Genomic DNA, 17,749 nt, shown 5'->3' with positions numbered 1-17,749 from the left:
CTGGATCCATGCCTTTTTTTATTTTCTGTGCATAAGATCCTGCAAGTCCTCTAACACCTACAAGTGGGCATAGGTGCTTGGTTTACCTATGCAGATTTAAAAGGAAAGTGCCTTCAAGCTATCTCTGATCCTTGCTTGCCTGTTTTGCTTCTCTCTAAAAACCCAAAGCTTACCTTCTTCGAAACATATCGTGATTCAGGCCATTCCTAAGAAAGGAGACCATTTAGCTCTTAACCACCACTATATCACTCATTTTTACTACCTTAAAATTTTTTTGAGTCTCCTCAACTTCAGCCGTACATATGCTATAGCCAACCACACACCACAACCATGAATATGCTACAGCCAGCCTACACCTCAACCATCCATCCTTATGCTGTAGCCAGTGACACCACACTGCAACCACTCATATGTTACAGTCAGCTACATACCACAACCACTCATATGCCACAGCCAACCACACAACACAACCATTCATATGCTACAGCCAACCACACCGCAACCATAAATATGCTGCAGCCAATCTATGCCTCAACCATCCATCCTTATGCTGTAGCCAGTGACACCACACTGCAACCACTCATATGCTACAGCCAACCACACACCACAACCATTCATATGCTACAGCCAACGACACCACAACCATAAATATGCTGCTGCCAACCTACACCTCAACCATCCATCCTATGCTGTAGCCAGTGGCACCACGCTGCAACCACTCATATGCTACAGCCAACCACATATCACAACCATTCATATGCTACAGCCAACCACACACCACAACCTCTCATATACTACAGCCAACCACATGCCACAATCACTCGCATGCTACAGCCAACCATATACTAAAACTATCCGCATGGTGCAGCCAACCACACACCTCAACCACCCATAAGCTACAGCATATCACTCACCTGAACCATTCATATGCCACAACCCACTATCACAACCATCCATATGCTATGGTCATCCATATGCTACAGTGAACCACACACCACAACCATATGCTGCAATCAACCTCACACCACATACCTTCCATATGTTATGGCCATCCACACACCACAACCATCCATATGTTACAGCCAGCCACACACCACAACCATCCATATGCTACAGCCAACCACACACCACGCCCATTTATATACTACAACCAACCACACCTTAACCACACATATGCTACTGCCAACCACACACTACAACCATCCATATGCTACAGCCAACCACACACCACAACCATCCATATGCTACAGCCAACCACACACCACAACCATCCATATGCTACAGCCAACCACACACCACACCCATTTATATACTACAGCCAACCACACCTTAACCACACATATGCTACTGCCAACCACATACTACAACCATCCATATGCTACAGCCAACAACATACTACAACCATCCATATTCTACAACCAACCACACACCACACCCATTTATATACTACAACCAACCACACCTTAACCACTTATATGCTACAGCCAACCACATACTACAACCATCCATATGCAACAGCCAACCACACACCACACCCATTTATATACTACAACCAACCACACCTTAACCACACATATGCTACAGCCAACCACACACCAAAACCATCCATATGCTACAGCCAACCACACACCACAACCATCCATATGCAACAGCCAACCACACACCACAACCATCCATATGCTACAGCCAACCACACACCACACCCATTTATATACTACAGACAACCACACACCACACCCATTTATATACTACAGCCAACCACACGTTAACCACACATATGCTACTGCCAACCACATACTTCAACCATCCATATGCTACATCCAACCTCACACCACTACCAATCACACACCATAACCATCCATATGTTACAGCCAACCATACAACACAACCATCCATATGCTACAGCCAACCACACACCACAACCATCCTTATGTTATAGCCAACTTCCCTCCACAACCATCCATATGCTACAGCCGTCATACCACAACCATCCATATGCTACATCCGTCATACCACAACCATCCATATGCTACAGCCGTCATACCACAACCATCCATATGCTACAGCCGTCATACCACAACCATCCATATGCTACATCCAACCACTTATCACAACCATCCTTATGCCACAATCATTCATATGCTACAGCCAACCTCACACCACGACCAACCACACACCATAACCATCCATATGCCACAGCCAACCGCTCACCTCAACCATCCATTATGCTACAGCCAACTACACACCACAACCATCCATATGCTACAGCCAACTACACGCTACAACCATCCTTATACAGTGGCGGCGGCAGGCCTCCCCTCCCCCCAATTTGAAAAGCATGGGGCTCATTCCAACCATTTTGTTTAGACTTACTTGTATAGAGGTGCAGTATGCTGCTGCTGCTGCTGCATCCTCGCCTTCACATCACTGGCTTTTGCTCCAGTGAGACCCCTTCCCCCCCCCCCCCCCACATTTTAGAGGCAGCCGCCGTCTCTGATGTGATACAGCCAACCATACACTTCATCCATCCATATGATACATATCTCAACCATCCATCCATATAATACATATCTCAACTATCCATCCATATAATACATATCTCAACCATCAATCCATATAATACATATCTTAACCATCCATCCATATAATACATATCTCAACCATCCATCCATCCACATAATACATATCTCAACCATCCATCCATATAATACATATCTCAACCGTCCATCCATATAATACATATCTCAACCATCCGTCCATATAATACATATCTCAACCATCCATCCATATAATACATATCTCAACCATCCATCCATATAATACATATCTCAACCATCCGTCCATATAATACATATCTCAACCATCCATCCATATAATACATATCTCAAACATCCATCCATATAATACATATCTCAACCATCCGTCCATATAATACATATCTCAACCATCCGTATGCTACAACTAACCACAACCCTGTACACACGACAACCTTACATGATAGCACGCATTACGACTTTACAACTTGCCACACACCATAACCCTCCATATACTGACAGGCCACAGTCCACAACCTTCTATGGTAACAAGCTCAACATGACGACTGTCCATACACTACAACCATATACACATCACAGCTCCCCACACACCTCACTCTCCCATGTACTACACCCACCGTACACTACCAGAACCCCACACACCACAACCACCTCACATGACCAGGATTCCACATACCACCATAACTCCACAACATCCCACACATCACCAGAACTTCACAATCTCCCAACACACCACAAGATCCCCACATATCACAACCTCCCACACATCACTAGAACGCCATACATCATAACCTCCCACACATCACCAGAACTCCATACATCACAACTTCCCACAAACCTCCACACATTACAATCCCGACACAACCTACCCCACACATCACAACTCCCCCTCCACGCACCTTCTACACTTCACAGAACCATACGTTCTGCACATCACAATACCATACGTTCTGCACATCACAATACCATACGTTCTGCACATCACAATACCATACACAGCCTTCCCACACCACTATTCCATACATCAAATTACAACCTCCACTCCACAACCCACTACACATCACAATCCCAATACCTCACAACCTTCCCACGACCTTTCACATATGAAATCTTCAAACACTGCAACCTCATACACACAACTTCCACATTCCACCACTCACTATATTTACAGAAGATATGAATCATCACCATATGCCACACCCGATCTTTATATACAAGATGACATTGCTCTTTTCATCCCTGACGTAACATTTGAGTTATCCCTTTCAACTTTATTGAAAATTTATTTAGATTTATGATTCAACATATTTATTACTGCAAAAAGAAAGAAAAAGAATAGAATAGCACTATTTTCATTATGTGTTCAAATTTCCTGGCGCAGCAAAGTTTAAATCGCCCGCTGTCCCAGTGCCTAAAGTATAGGCTTCAGAATTATACAACGATTCTCCGTTTAGACTTCCATGAACGCTTAAAAATTATAAATTTAGGTTTGAGTAATGTATGTTATAGGATGGAAGCAAATATATACATTCTAATACGTTTTTGGTGATCGTCACTTGTTTTATCTGTCAGCCGTGTTTATTGATTTTTCGCCCCTTATACTGGCTGTCGTCAGCAGAAGACTTGTCAGTGTGTCGTCTCAGTTGGTGTCATGGACTAGTGGTGTGGTGACGTTCTACCAGCCGCTCAGACGTATTGAGGCAGTGTGTCACTCCCTTTGATCGCTTCTCCACCAGGTGAATCAACGACATGAATATGTTTAGTAACATGTCCAGTCAAGTTTCGGGCCTGGGCTCCAGCCTGGGGTCTTGGTTCAAGAAGGACGGGCCCAAGGGTGCGGGCGAGGAAGGGGCCGAAGGCCAGGAGGGAGAGGCCAAGAAGGAGCAGACCACCCCACAGGAGCAGCCCTCCCCAGCCTCGGCCAACGCCTCCGAGCAGAGTGTCAAGGGCTCGGCCGACGAGAACGAGGACGCCGCCTCCCAACACTCAGGGTACGGCCCCTTACCTATCACTTATCATTACTACTCCTCCTACTACTCTCATATATATATATATATATATATATATATATATATATATATATATATATATATATATATATATATAATGATGTATTCTCGATATATAGACCTTTCCACAAAGTTATCCGCTTATATTCCTATGTTATCGGACTTGGTAATGTGTATGTATAACGGCACTTTCACACGGACCCCAGGAGACCTGCAGGCCCGAGGGTTGTCGTCGTCATGTGTCACTGTGGTAGTTACGTCATCATCATCATCATCATGGTCAGACTTGTCAACTGTGGTTTATTAATAAGACACATGAAGAACATTATATAACTTCATCGATGTTGGTATACACTGCAGGGTAAAATGGACGTCCAAGTCAGTCCTTGACATTTCCATTAAACCCTGACCGAGCATGCAATTCTACCATAAAGATTCCCTATATGACAATATTCTATTTCAAAATTTTATGACCAAATATATGTATTAAAATTCTTCCATAAACATTATGACCAAATTGTCTTGTAAAGGAAAAAACAATTATATATATATATATATATATATATATATATATATATATATATATATATATATATATATATATATATATATATTTTTCATACTTGATACTTGATCGCCGTTTCCCATTTTAGTGAGGTAGCACCAGGAAACAGACGAAAAAGAGCTACATCGGCTAACATATATATATATATATATATATATATATATATATATATAGCAAATGGATTTGTATGTAGCATTTATGGATCTGGAGAAGGCATATGATAGAGTTGATAGAGATGCTCTGTGGAAGGCATTAAGAATATATGGTGTGGGAGGCAAGTTGTTAGAAGCAGTGAAAAGTTTTTATCGAGGATGTAAGGCATGTGTACGTGTAGGAAGAGAGGAAAGTGATTGGTTCTCAGTGAATGTAGGTTTGCAGCAGGGGTGTGTGATGTCTCCATGGTTGTTTAATTTGTTTATGGATGGGGTTGTTAGGGAGGTAAATGCAAGAGTTTTGGAAAGAGGGGCAAGCATGAAGTCTGTTTGGGATGAGAGAGCTTGGGAAGTGAGTCAGTTGTTGTTCGCTGATGATACAGCGCTGGTGGCTGATTCATGTGAGAAACTGCAGAAGCTGGTGACTGAGTTTGGTAAAGTGTGTGAAAGAAGAAAGTTAAGAGTAAATGTGAATAAGAGCAAGGTTATTAGTTACAGTAGGGTTGAGGGTCAAGTCAATTGGGAGGTAAGTTTGAATGGAGCAAAACTGGAGGAAGTAAAGTGTTTTAGATATCTGGGAGTGGATCTGGCAGCGGATGAAACCATGGAAGCGGAAGTGGATCATAGGGTGGGGAGGGGGCGAAAATCCTGGGAGCCTTGAAGAATGTGTGGAAGTCGAGAACATTATCTCGGAAAGCAAAAATGGGTATGTTTGAAGGAATAGTGGTTCCAACAATGTTGTATGGATGCGAGGCGTGGGCTATGGATAGAGTTGTGCGCAGGAGGATGGATGTGCTGGAATTGAGATGTTTGAGGACAATGTGTGGTGTGAGGTGGTTTGATCGAGTAAGTAACATAAGGGTAAGAGAGATGTGTGGAAATAAAAAGAGCGTGGTTGAGAGAGCAGAAGAGGGTGTTTTGAAATGGTTTGGGCACATGGAGAGAATGAGTGAGGAAAGATTGACCAAGAGGATATATGTGTCAGAGGTGAAGGGAACGAGGAGAAGTGGGAGACCAAATTGGAGGTGGAAAGATGGAGTGAAAAAGATTTTGTGTGATTGGGGCCTGAACATGCAGGAGGGTGAAAGGAGGGCAAGGAATAGAGTGAATTGGATCGATTTGGTATACTGGGGTTGACATGCTGTCAGTGGATTGAGTCAGGGCATGTGAAGTGTCTGGGGTAAACCATGGAAAGCTGTGTAGGTATGTATATTTGCGTGTGTGGACTTGTATGTATATACATGTGTATGGGGGTGGGTTGGGCCATTTCTTTCGTCTGTTTCCTTGCGCTACCTCGCAAACGCGGGAGACAGCGAGAAAGCAAAAAAAAAAAAAAAAAAAAATATATATATATATATATATATATATATATATATATATATATATATAACATTGTTGGAAATATTATTCCTTCAAACATACCCATTTTTTCTCTCGGAGATAACCTCCTGTCCTTCCACACATTCTTCATCGCTCCCAGAACCTTTGCCCCCTCCCCAACCCTGCGATACTTTCACTTCCATGGTTCCATTCGCTGTTAAGTCCACTCCCAGATATCTAAAACACTTCACTTCCTCCAATTTTTGTCCATTCAAAGTTACATCCTGGTTAACCTTCCTTCAACCCTACTGAACCTAATAACCTTGCTCTTAATGACATTTAACCTCAATTTTCACACACTTTCCAAACCCAGTCACCAACTTCTGCAGTTTCTCATACGTATTAGCCACTAGCTGTATCATCAGGAGACAACTGATTCACTTCCCAGGCCCTCTCATCCACAACAGACTGCTTGAAGAATGTGTGGAAGTCGAGAACATTATCTCGGAGAGCAAAAATGGGTATGTTTGAAGGAATAGTGGTTCCAACAATGTTGTATGGTTGCGAGGCGTGGGCTATGGATAGAGTTGTGCGCAGGAGGATGGATGTGCTGGAAATGAGATGTTTGAGGACAATGTGTGGTGTGAGGTGGTTTGATAGAGTAAGTAACGTAAGGGTAAGAGAGATGTGTGGAAATAAAAAGAGCGTGGTTGAGAGAGCAGAAGAGGGTGTTTTGAAATGGTTCGGGCACATGGAGAGAATGAGTGAGGAAAGATTGACCAAGAGAATATATGTGTCGGAGGTGGAGGGAACGAGGAGAAGAGGGAGACCAAATTGGAGGTGGAAAGTTGGAGTGAAAAAGATTTTGTGTGATCAGGGCCTGAACATGCAGGAGGGTGAAAGGAGGGCAAGGAATAGAGTGAATTGGAGCGATGTGGTATACCGGGGTTGACGTGCTGTCAGTGGATTGAATCAAGGCATGTGAAGCGTCTGGGGTAAACCATGGAAAGCTGTGTAGGTATGTATATTTGCGTGTGTGGACGTATGTATATACATGTGTATGGGGGTGGGTTGGGCCATTTCTTTCGTCTGTTTCCTTGCGCTACCTCGCAAACGCGGGAGACAGCGACAAAGCAAAAAAAAAAAAAAAAATATATATATATATATATATATATATATATATATATATATATATATGTGTGTGTGTGTGTGTGTGTGTGTGTGTGTGTGTACAAGTAGGAAGAGAGGAAAGTGATTGGTTCCCAGTGAATGTCGGTTTGCGGCAGGGGTGTGTGATGTCTCCATGGTTGTTTAATTTCTTTATGGATGGGGTTGTTAAGGAGGTGAATGCAAGAGTTTTGGAGAGAGAGGCAAGTATACAGTCTGTTGGGGATGAGAGGGCTTGGGAAGTGAGTCAATCGTTGTTTGCTGATGATACAGCACTGGTGGCTGATTTGGGTGAGAAACTGCAGAATTTGGTGACTGGGTTTGGCAAAGTGTGTGAAAGAAGAAAGCTGAGAATAAATGTGAATAAGAGCAAGGTTATTAGGTTCAGTAGGGTTGAGGGACAAGTAAAGTTTGAATGGAGAAAAACTGGAGGAAGTAAAGTGGTTTAGATATCTAGGAATGGGTTTGGCAGCGGATGGAACCATGGAAGCGGAAGTGAGTCACATGGTAGGGAAGGTGGCGAAGGTTCTGGGAGTGTTGAAGAATGTGCGGAAGGCGAGAATGTTATCTCGGAAAGCAAAAATGGGTATGTTTGAAGGAATAGTGGTTCCAACAATGTTACATAGTTGTGAGGCATGGGTGATAGATAGGGTTGTGCGGAGGAAAGTGGATGTGTTGGAAATGAGATGTTTGAGGACAATATGTGGTGTGAGGTGGTTTGATTGAGTAAGTAATGAAAGAGTGAGATAGATAGTGAGATGGATAACGGTCAGAGAATTGGTATCATCAGTCAGCAGTCACCATATGGACCAGGATCATGCTCTTATCAGCAGTAAGAAATACCTGACTCAAATGAGCCTGTATATCACCCCTCTAAGGATGGAGCCAGGAAGATTTAGGTAGGTTACCAGGAAAGAGCCTTATATAACAGAGAAAGTCATATACTGGTAATACCAAGAAAAAAAATTGGTATATTGATTATATTTGTTGCTATGAAAACATAAATTTGGCACAGCTTCCCCTATTGTGTTATTTAATTCACTGATACCAGGAGTCTTTCTTGGTCATAATTGTAGTTGTTTGTGGAAGGTTATATCTTTATACAGTTAAAGTGCTCTGTTTACTTTAGATGGTGGAAAGAAAAGGCAACTAGAGTCCCAACACCTTTGGCCAGATTACCCTGCTGTATTTTATGGGTAATCGACACTCTAGGATTTTTTTTTAGATTATCCATTTTTATTTATTATACTGGATCACCGTTTCTCGCGTCAGTGAGGTAGCACCAGGAAACAGATGAGGAAAGGCCCATCCACTCATATACATGTGTATATACATAAATGCCCATATGCACATATATGTACAACATATACACATACACAGACATATACATATATACACTTGTACATAGTCATACTTGCTTGTTTTCATCTATTCCTTGCACTGCCCCACCCCATAGGAAGCAGCATCACTTCCCCCTGGTTCAGCGAGGTAGTGCCAGGAAAACAGACAAAAAAGGTCACATTCATTCACACTCAGTCTCAAGCTGTCATGTGTAATGCACTGAATCCACAGCTCCCTCAATCCACAATTCTAATTATAATTCCTTGTGTTATAAATCACCCCTGTATACTGGTAAAGCATACCATTCTTTTTAAAGTGGGCAGGAAGAGTCAATTCATGAAAGTAAGGTTAGATTTACAAAACCCAGAATTATACAAGTATGGCTAGAGTCACAAAAGGGTTAAGTTGTTTAACAGTGGGATCTGTGTAGCCTTCAAATTTATCAGCTATTTAATCATCATATTTTTTTTGTAAAAAACTTATGTGTACTCAGTCATTTGGCTTTTTGAGCCGATTTTTTTTAACATAAGTTTCATAATATCTGTCTTACTTATTGCTGAGTGAAGGAATTACATCAGAGGATATATACTCCCAGTGATAATATTAGGAGTGCACACTCATCAGAGAACTTCTCACTCCAAAGGAGTCTACCTTTCCCAGCTCCTGGAAGTAGCACAGCTTTGGGCTTCAGGAACCAGGGGTAAAAATAATGATTTTGAGAGATTGGGGCCTGACCATGCAGGAGAGTGAGGGGCATGAACAGGATAGAGCAAATTGGAACAGTGTGTTATACAGGGGTTGACATGCACTCAGTGGACTGAACCAGCTCATGTGAATTGTACAGGGTAAATCATGGAAAAGACTGTGGGGCCTGGATGTGGCTAGGGAGCTGCAGTTTTGGTGCATAACACTTGACAACTAGACAATGGTTGTGAGCGGATGCAGCCTTTTTTCATTTGTTCCTGGTGCTACCTTACTAATGTGGGAAACAGCAATCCTTGTTTTGGATCCATGGGGGTCTTGATCTGAATGAAATGAGGTACTGATAGGGTGTTGCAGGAAGCAGTTATCTGATCATGCATTCTGAGCACCCAGTGTGCTTAGAAATTTCATGTGTCCATATATTCATGCTTGCAATTGAGAATCCAGGCTTTCTTATCCTTAGAAGTGAAATTCCCAAAATGAAGTGGCTGCTGGGAACAGTAAAGAAGGAACATCATTCCATCAACATAGCCTGAGTACATTTAAGCAAAATGCTATTGCTCACAGTGTTAGAGACACTAGTCTCAGCAACCAGATGTATGATGATTTTACCCCTAGAGCAACATATGCTTGTACCTACAGTAAACCTTAGCAGTGCTTTGCCTTTGGAAACTATACATGGTGCTGGGAGCAGACTAGGAGTGGCCCACCACTCATATACATAAACGTCCATATGCATACATGTACATATTAACATATGTATGTGTATATATATGTGCGTGTATATGATTGGATGGGCCATTTTTTGCCTGTTTCCTAGCACTACCTCATGACACAGGAAGCAGCGATCAAGTATAATAGATAGATGAATAAACTAATGGGGGCTGGATGTGGATAGGGAACTGTGGTTTTGGTGCATTACACATGACAGCTAGAGACTGAGTGTGAACGAATGTGGCCTTTTTTGTCTGTTTTCCTGGCGCTACCCCACTGAAGTGGGGGGTGGCAATGCTGTTTCCTGTGGGGCTGGGTAGCACCAGGAATGGATGAAGGCAAGCAAGGATGAATATGTACATGCATATATATATGTATATGTCTGTGTGCATGTATGTATATGTAAGTATGTGTTGAGGGACAAGTAAATTGGGAGTTAAGTTTGAGTGGAGAAAAACTGGAGGAAGTGAAGTGTTTAGATATCTGTTGAGGGACAAGTAAATTGGGAGGTAAGTTTGAATGGAGAAGAAATGGAGGAAGTGAAGTGTTTTTGATATCTGGGAGTGGATTTAGCAGCATATGGAACCATGGAAGCAGAAGTGAGTCATGGTGGGGGAGGGGGCGAAGGTTCTGGGAGCGTTGAAGAATGTATGGAAGGTTAGAATGTTATCTCGGAGAGCAAAAATGGATATGTTTGAAGGAATAGTGATTCCAGCAATGTTATACGGTTGCAAGGCTTGGGCTGTATATAGGGTTGTGTGGAGGTGGGTGGATGTGTTGGAAATGAAATGCTTGAGGGCAATATGTATTGTGAGGTGGTTTGATCAAGTAAGTAGTGAAAGGGTAAGAGAGATGTGTGGTAATAGAAAGAGTGTGGTTGAGAGAGCAAAAGAGGGTGTATTGAAATGATTTGGTCACATGGAGAGAATAAGTGAGGAAAGATTGATAAAGAGGATGTATGTGTCAGAGGTGGAGGGAATGAGGAGAAGTGGGAGACCAAATTGGAGGTGGAAGGATGGAGTTAAAAAGATTTTGAGCGATCAGGGCCTGAACATACAGGAGGGTGAAAGGTGTGCAAGGAATAGAGTGGATTGGAATGATGTGGTATACCGGGGTCAATGTGCTGTCAATGGATTGAACAAGGGCATGTGAAGCGTCTGGGGTAAACTATGGAAAGTTTTGTGGGGCCTGGATGTGGAAAGGGAGCTGTGGTTTCAGCGCATTACACATGAGAGCTAGAGACTGAGTGTGAACGAATGTGGCCTTTGTTGTCTTTTCCTAGCGCTACCTCATGCGCACGGGGGGAGTGGGGTGTCATTTCATGTGTGGTGGGGTGGCGGTGGGAATGGCTGAAGGCAGCAAGTATGAATATGTACATGTGTATGTATGTATATGCCTGTGTATGTATACATTGAAATGTATAGGTATGTATATGTGCTTGTGTGGGCGTTTATGTATATACATGTGTATGTGGGTAGGTTGGGCCATTCTTTCGTCTGTTTCCTTGCGCTACTTTGCTAACTTGGGAGACAGCGACTAAGTATAATGATAATATTAATAATGTTGATATGTATATGTATGTATATGTGTGTATATAGGCATTTATGTATATGTATGTGTATATGAGTGGATGGGCCATTCTTCATTAGTTTCCTGGCGCTACCTTGCTGACGCGGGAAACAGCAGTTAAGTATGATAATTGAGACTGAGTGTGAATGAATGTGGCCTTTGTTGTCTTTTCTTGGTGCTACCCCATGCACATGTGCAGGGGGAGGGGGGGGTGCCATTTCATGTGTGGTAGGGTGGCGATGGGATGATGAATGGATGGGGGCAAGTATGATTGTGTACATGTTCATATATGTATATGTCTGTGTATGTATGTGTATGTATATGTGAAAATGTATAGGTATGTGTATGTGCTTGTGTGGGTGGGTTGGGCTATTCTTTCATGTGTTTCCTTGCGCTACCTCGCTAACGCAGGAGACAGCAACAGAGTATTATGATAATATTTTTTTTTTTTTTTTTTTTTTTGCTTTGTCGCTGTCTCCCGCGTTTGCGAGGTAGCGCAAGGAAACAGACGAAAGAAATGGCCCAACCCACCCCCATACACATGTATATACATACGTCCACACACGCAAATATACATACCTACACAGCTTTCCATGGTTTACCCCAGACGCTTCACATGCCTTGATTCAATCCACTGACAGCACGTCAACCCCGGTATACCACATCGCTCCAATTCACTCTATTCCTTGCCCTCCTTTCACCCTCCTGCATGTTCAGGACCCGATCACACAAAATCTTTTTCACTCCATCTTTCCACCTCCAATTTGGTCTCCCTATTCTCCTCGTTCCCTCCACCTCCGACACATATATCCTCTTGGTCAATCTTTCCTCACTCATTCTCTCCATGTGCCCAAATCATTTCAAAACACCCTCTTCTGCTCTCTCAACCACGCTCTTTTTATTTCCACACATCTCTCTTACCCTTACGTTACTTACTCGATCAAACCACCTCACACCACACATTGTCCTCAAACATCTCATTTCCAGCACATCCATCCTCCTGCGCACAACTCTATCCATAGCCCACGCCTCGCAACCATACAACATTGTTGGAACCACTATTCCTTCAAACATACCCATTTTTGCTTTCCGAGATAATGTTCTCGACTTCCACACATTCTTCAAGGCTCCCAGAATTTTCGCCCCCTCCCCCACCCTATGATCCACTTCCGCTTCCATGGTTCCATCCGCTGCCAGATCCACTCCCAGATATCTAAAACACTTCACTTCCTCCAGTTTGTCTCCATTCAAACTCACCTCCCAATTGACTTGACCCTCAACCCTACTGTACCTAATAACCTTAATCTTATTCACATTTACTCTTAACTTTCTTCTTTCACACACTTTACCAAACTCAGTCACCAGCTTCTGCATTTCTCACATGAATCAGCCACCAGCGCTGTATCATCAGCGAACAACAACTGACTCACTTCCCAAGCTCTCTCATCCCCAACAGACTTCATACTTGCCCCTCTTTCCAAAACTCTTGCATTCACCTCCCTAACAACCCCATCCATAAACAAATTAAACAAACCATGGAGACATCACACACCCCTGCCGCAAACCTACATTCACTGAGAACCAATCACTTTCCTCTCTTCCTACACGTACACATGCCTTACATCCTCGATAAAAACTTTTCACTGCTTCTAACAACTTGCCTCCCACACCATATATTCTTAATACCTTCCACAGAGCATCTCTATCAACTCTATCATATGCCTTCTCCAGATCCATAAATGCTACATACAAATCCATTTGCTTAATAATATTCATTTATTTATTTATTATACTTAATTGCTGTTTCCCGTATCAGTGAGGTAGTGCCAGGAAACAGACAAAGAATGGCCCATCCACTCATATACACATGTGTATACGTAAATGCCCACAAATGCACATATGATACATATGCATATCAACATATACATACATATACATACACAGACATATACATATATACACATGTACATATTCCTACTTGCTTGCCTTCATCCATTTTTGTTGCTACCCTGCCCCACAGGAAACAGCATCGGTACTTCCCACCTCAGCGAGGTAGTCCAGGAAAACGGACAAAAAAGGCCACATTCCTTCACACTCGGTCTCAAGCTGTCATGTGTAAAGCACCAAAACCACCAGGCCCCATAGACCTTTCCATAGTTTACCTCAGATGCTTCACATGCTATGGTTCAGTCCTTTGACAGCATGTTGACCCCAGTTACCACATCATTCCAATTCATTCTGTTTCTTGCATGCCTCTCACCCTCCTGTATGTTTAGGTCCTGATTGCTCAAAATCTTTTTCACTCCATACTTCTACCTCCAATTTGGTCCCCCACTTCTCCTTGTTCCCTCCACTTCTGATACATATATCCTCTTTGTGAATTTTTCCTCACCATTCTCTCTATATGTCCAAATCATTTCAACACACCCTCCTCTTCTCTGTCAACCACACACCTTTTATTTCTACCCATCCCTATTACCCTTTCATTACTTACTTGATCATACCACCTCACACCACATAGTCCTCAAACATTTCATTTCCAACACATCCACTCTCCTCTGCACAACCCTATCTATAGCCCCTTCCTTGCTACCATATGATATTGTTGGAACTACTGTTCCTTCAAACATACCTGTTTTTGCTCTCCAATATAACATTCTCTCCTTCCACACATTCTTCGTTGCTTCCTGAAGGTGACTAAGAGGGGCAGGGGCGGGTAGCTGGAAATCCTCCCTTCCTGTATTTCTTTCCCGGATATTCATTACCTAAGACAAACACTCATGTCTATAGTATTTGATATCATGGATTATAATAGCGTGCAGTAGTGTTCTCCAAATGATGTTCTGTCACTTTAATTCTTTTCTGTAAATACTATACTGCCATTGCCAAATAAAACTACTTAATAACCATAACTAGTTTTGATGTGTAGCTGAAGTGGATAATAACCAAATAGTGTATTCACAGTAAATTAATGCATTTACAGTATTTTTTCAACCCCACATATTGCCAGGCGAAGTTGGTTCAAGTGAGGGATTGTACATCTACAAGAAGTGTTTCCTTTTTCAGTAGTGGAGTGGAGCAGTATTGGTAAACATAATTTATAATCTTGATGAAAACACACCAGTAATAAATTTGAACCCCCTAAACTCAACATTTTCCACTTATTTTGCTTATGCCTCTTGATTGTGGTGATGCTTCAGTAAGGGAGTGCATATGCGAACCCTTCATGTTTTCATTTGACTCTCTGGATAGTTGGAATAGTAAGAAAACAAAATGTGGCAAACTGGCCATTCCAGGTGACATCAGCAATAGAATTGACAATGTCGCTACTGTGATAGTTTCTTTCAACGTAAACTGGTTGTTGTGTGTAGGTCACATAAATGAAAGTATTTAAGAGTTTTCTTAAAAAAATTCATTATAGAAAGTTATGTAGTGCATACAGTCTTAGAAATTTATCCTTGTATTTTTTTAAAATAGAAAATGCAAACTTGCTGATTTTTGTGTCTGATGTAGAAGAGTAATTGCTTTGAGTGGCTTTTTTATCTTATAGATTTATTCAATTGGTTACTCTGTAAGTTGCAAAATTATAATTTGTTTATGATGAGATGTTCTCATCGCTGCGTACAGACCTTCCTTGCACTGTGATAAAATGTGAATAAGGTAGGTCAATTTAAAAATTCTGTATATTCAAGCCAAAACAAATCAGCTCATAATGTAGGTGGCATTCTTCATTGCCTTGCACAATTCACAATTGTTTTTGTTTCTTACAAATTATGACTTCATACCAAGGATTTCTGTTTTCAGATTTATTGCAGTATGTGGCTGTTTTTGACACCTAATTTTTTGTAGTCTTCAAAGTCTTGAATGCTTTAGTCTGGCAAGTAAATGATGATGAAAATTGTGTATAAGAATAATCTCTTGATACGTGATGAATATTATCATAGCTAAGGTAGTAGTAGTGAAAGCTTCACGACAGAACTCAGATTTCTTTGGTGGGAAAATTAAAGCAGAATTTTTTGTTAGTGAGTCAGATGTCTCATTAGCACACTGAGAGTGGTAGTGGTATTGTTCAGATACTATGAGTATGGTCTTGCGAATCAGGTATTGTTCGTTTAACTCTTTCATGGAATCAGTGGTAATTGTTTACTTTAACTTTCAAATTGTGAGGCATCATGTGATGGTACTGTCTGGGAGTCCTGTATTTTTCATAACAAACCAAGCTTCTGACTTGATTGTATGGGATCCCCATCAGCCCAACTGAGAGTGGGTACCAACTCATCATGAGTTAGGAAGTGAAAGGCAACTGGATATTATCCTATCCATACCACTTAATTATGTTTTTAGGTTAGAAAATAATTATGAAATCTGTAGAACCACACTGACTCCTGTGGGGTTCTCAAGGCCATGAAAAGATGAGGCTGTATTTTAAGGGTAGGTTTGCTTTAGTTGAGTTGAAATATATATGTAATCATTACCTTCGAAGACTGAATGTTATCTCATTCTTGTCAGTTATTTTATTTTCACTCTTTATTTTTATCTATAGTATCACTGACTCCTGTGGGGTTTTCTAGGCCTTGGAAAGGAGAGGCTGTACTTTAATTGGTTAGATTTAGTGTAGTCGTAATATGTATATACAGAGTCATCATCTTCGAAGAATGTAAATGTCATCTCATTCTCGTGTTATTTTATTTTCACCCCTTTTACTTGTATCATTTACCTCACTGACAATTTGGAAATGTACAGGTTACAATATGCTGTTTGTTATAAGTTTCTGTTATGTAAGAAGTCATAACAGTTTAGGCTATAAATAAAAAGGGGGGAAAAAGAGAGAGAGGAAGATTAATATTCTAAAAGTGTGGCTTAAGAAAATTTACCTTTTAAAACAGGATAGGTTATACTGGTTTGGAAAGACGTATGATGATAAAGAGTTCCAAAGTTTAGCACTGGAGGGAAAGCTGCATCAGTGTCTGGCCACAAGCTGCTAATGACTAAACAGTAATAATATGATGCTGTGGCTTGAAAAGTTCTTCACTGCATAGCTGCTGGTGGAGGCAGCAGACAAGCAGCCGGGTTCATGAATCAGACACTGAATTTATATCTGTAAATGAGAATGAGAACCATATTGTGGCATAGAGGAACTGAGTCAGATTTTGAAGGCAGAATGTGAGTTGATAAGTATTACAGTATATTGATTTCTCAAGCTGTTGAAGTTTTATTTTGAGCCTCCACAAGCTTGAGAATACTAATTTAGGAAAGGAAGAATCACTCCTTTCTGTGATTGAAATAACTGTTCAAAAAATAATATGTCAGTTTCACAAGACTTCCAGTTTTTTAAAGAGAAACATGGCTGTTTTTATAACATGGGATTGGATCAGACTACCATGAGTCGGTAAATATGAGATTTAAAGTATGTTAATCAAATTGAATGGTGGATTCAAGAGCCACTGGAGTTTTATATAAAGATAGGAGAAGTCATTTGTAAATCCAAATGTAAGGAAGTTAAAGCAAGACAATGGGAGAGAAAATAAATTTACAGGAGTGGAAGGTTGTATTATCTTCAGGACACCAAAAGCAAATTAATGAAAATGTTAGTGTCTAGTGCCTTAGGTTTTTTTTTTCTCAACAACCAAGTGACATCATTTTTGTATCATTATT

General features: G+C 41.3%; 1 protein-coding gene across 9 annotated transcripts in view; it reads left to right on the top strand.

The window, feature by feature from the left end:
- Positions 1 to 4,152: 4,152 nt before the first annotated feature.
- Positions 4,153 to 17,749, top strand: part of Sap47 (Synapse-associated protein 47kD) — a 237,540-nt gene continuing 223,943 nt past the window's right edge. For 3 of the 9 annotated variants that reach the window (XM_071663770.1, XM_071663775.1, XM_071663776.1), the window contains exon 1: positions 4,154 to 4,546. In XM_071663770.1, coding sequence (XP_071519871.1) covers positions 4,305 to 4,546 — 242 coding nt within the window. In that variant the 5' untranslated portion in view covers positions 4,154 to 4,304. Of the gene's footprint in view, positions 4,547 to 17,749 lie in introns of all 9 variants that reach the window. The other 6 variants (XM_071663771.1, XM_071663772.1, XM_071663777.1 and 3 more) reach the window with 3 other exon arrangements.

The sequence above is a fragment of the Panulirus ornatus genome, chromosome 7 (assembly GCF_036320965.1).
Source record: "Panulirus ornatus isolate Po-2019 chromosome 7, ASM3632096v1, whole genome shotgun sequence".
Taxonomy (NCBI): domain Eukaryota; kingdom Metazoa; phylum Arthropoda; class Malacostraca; order Decapoda; family Palinuridae; genus Panulirus; species Panulirus ornatus.
This window is presented reverse-complemented; position numbering and strand designations above follow the sequence as displayed.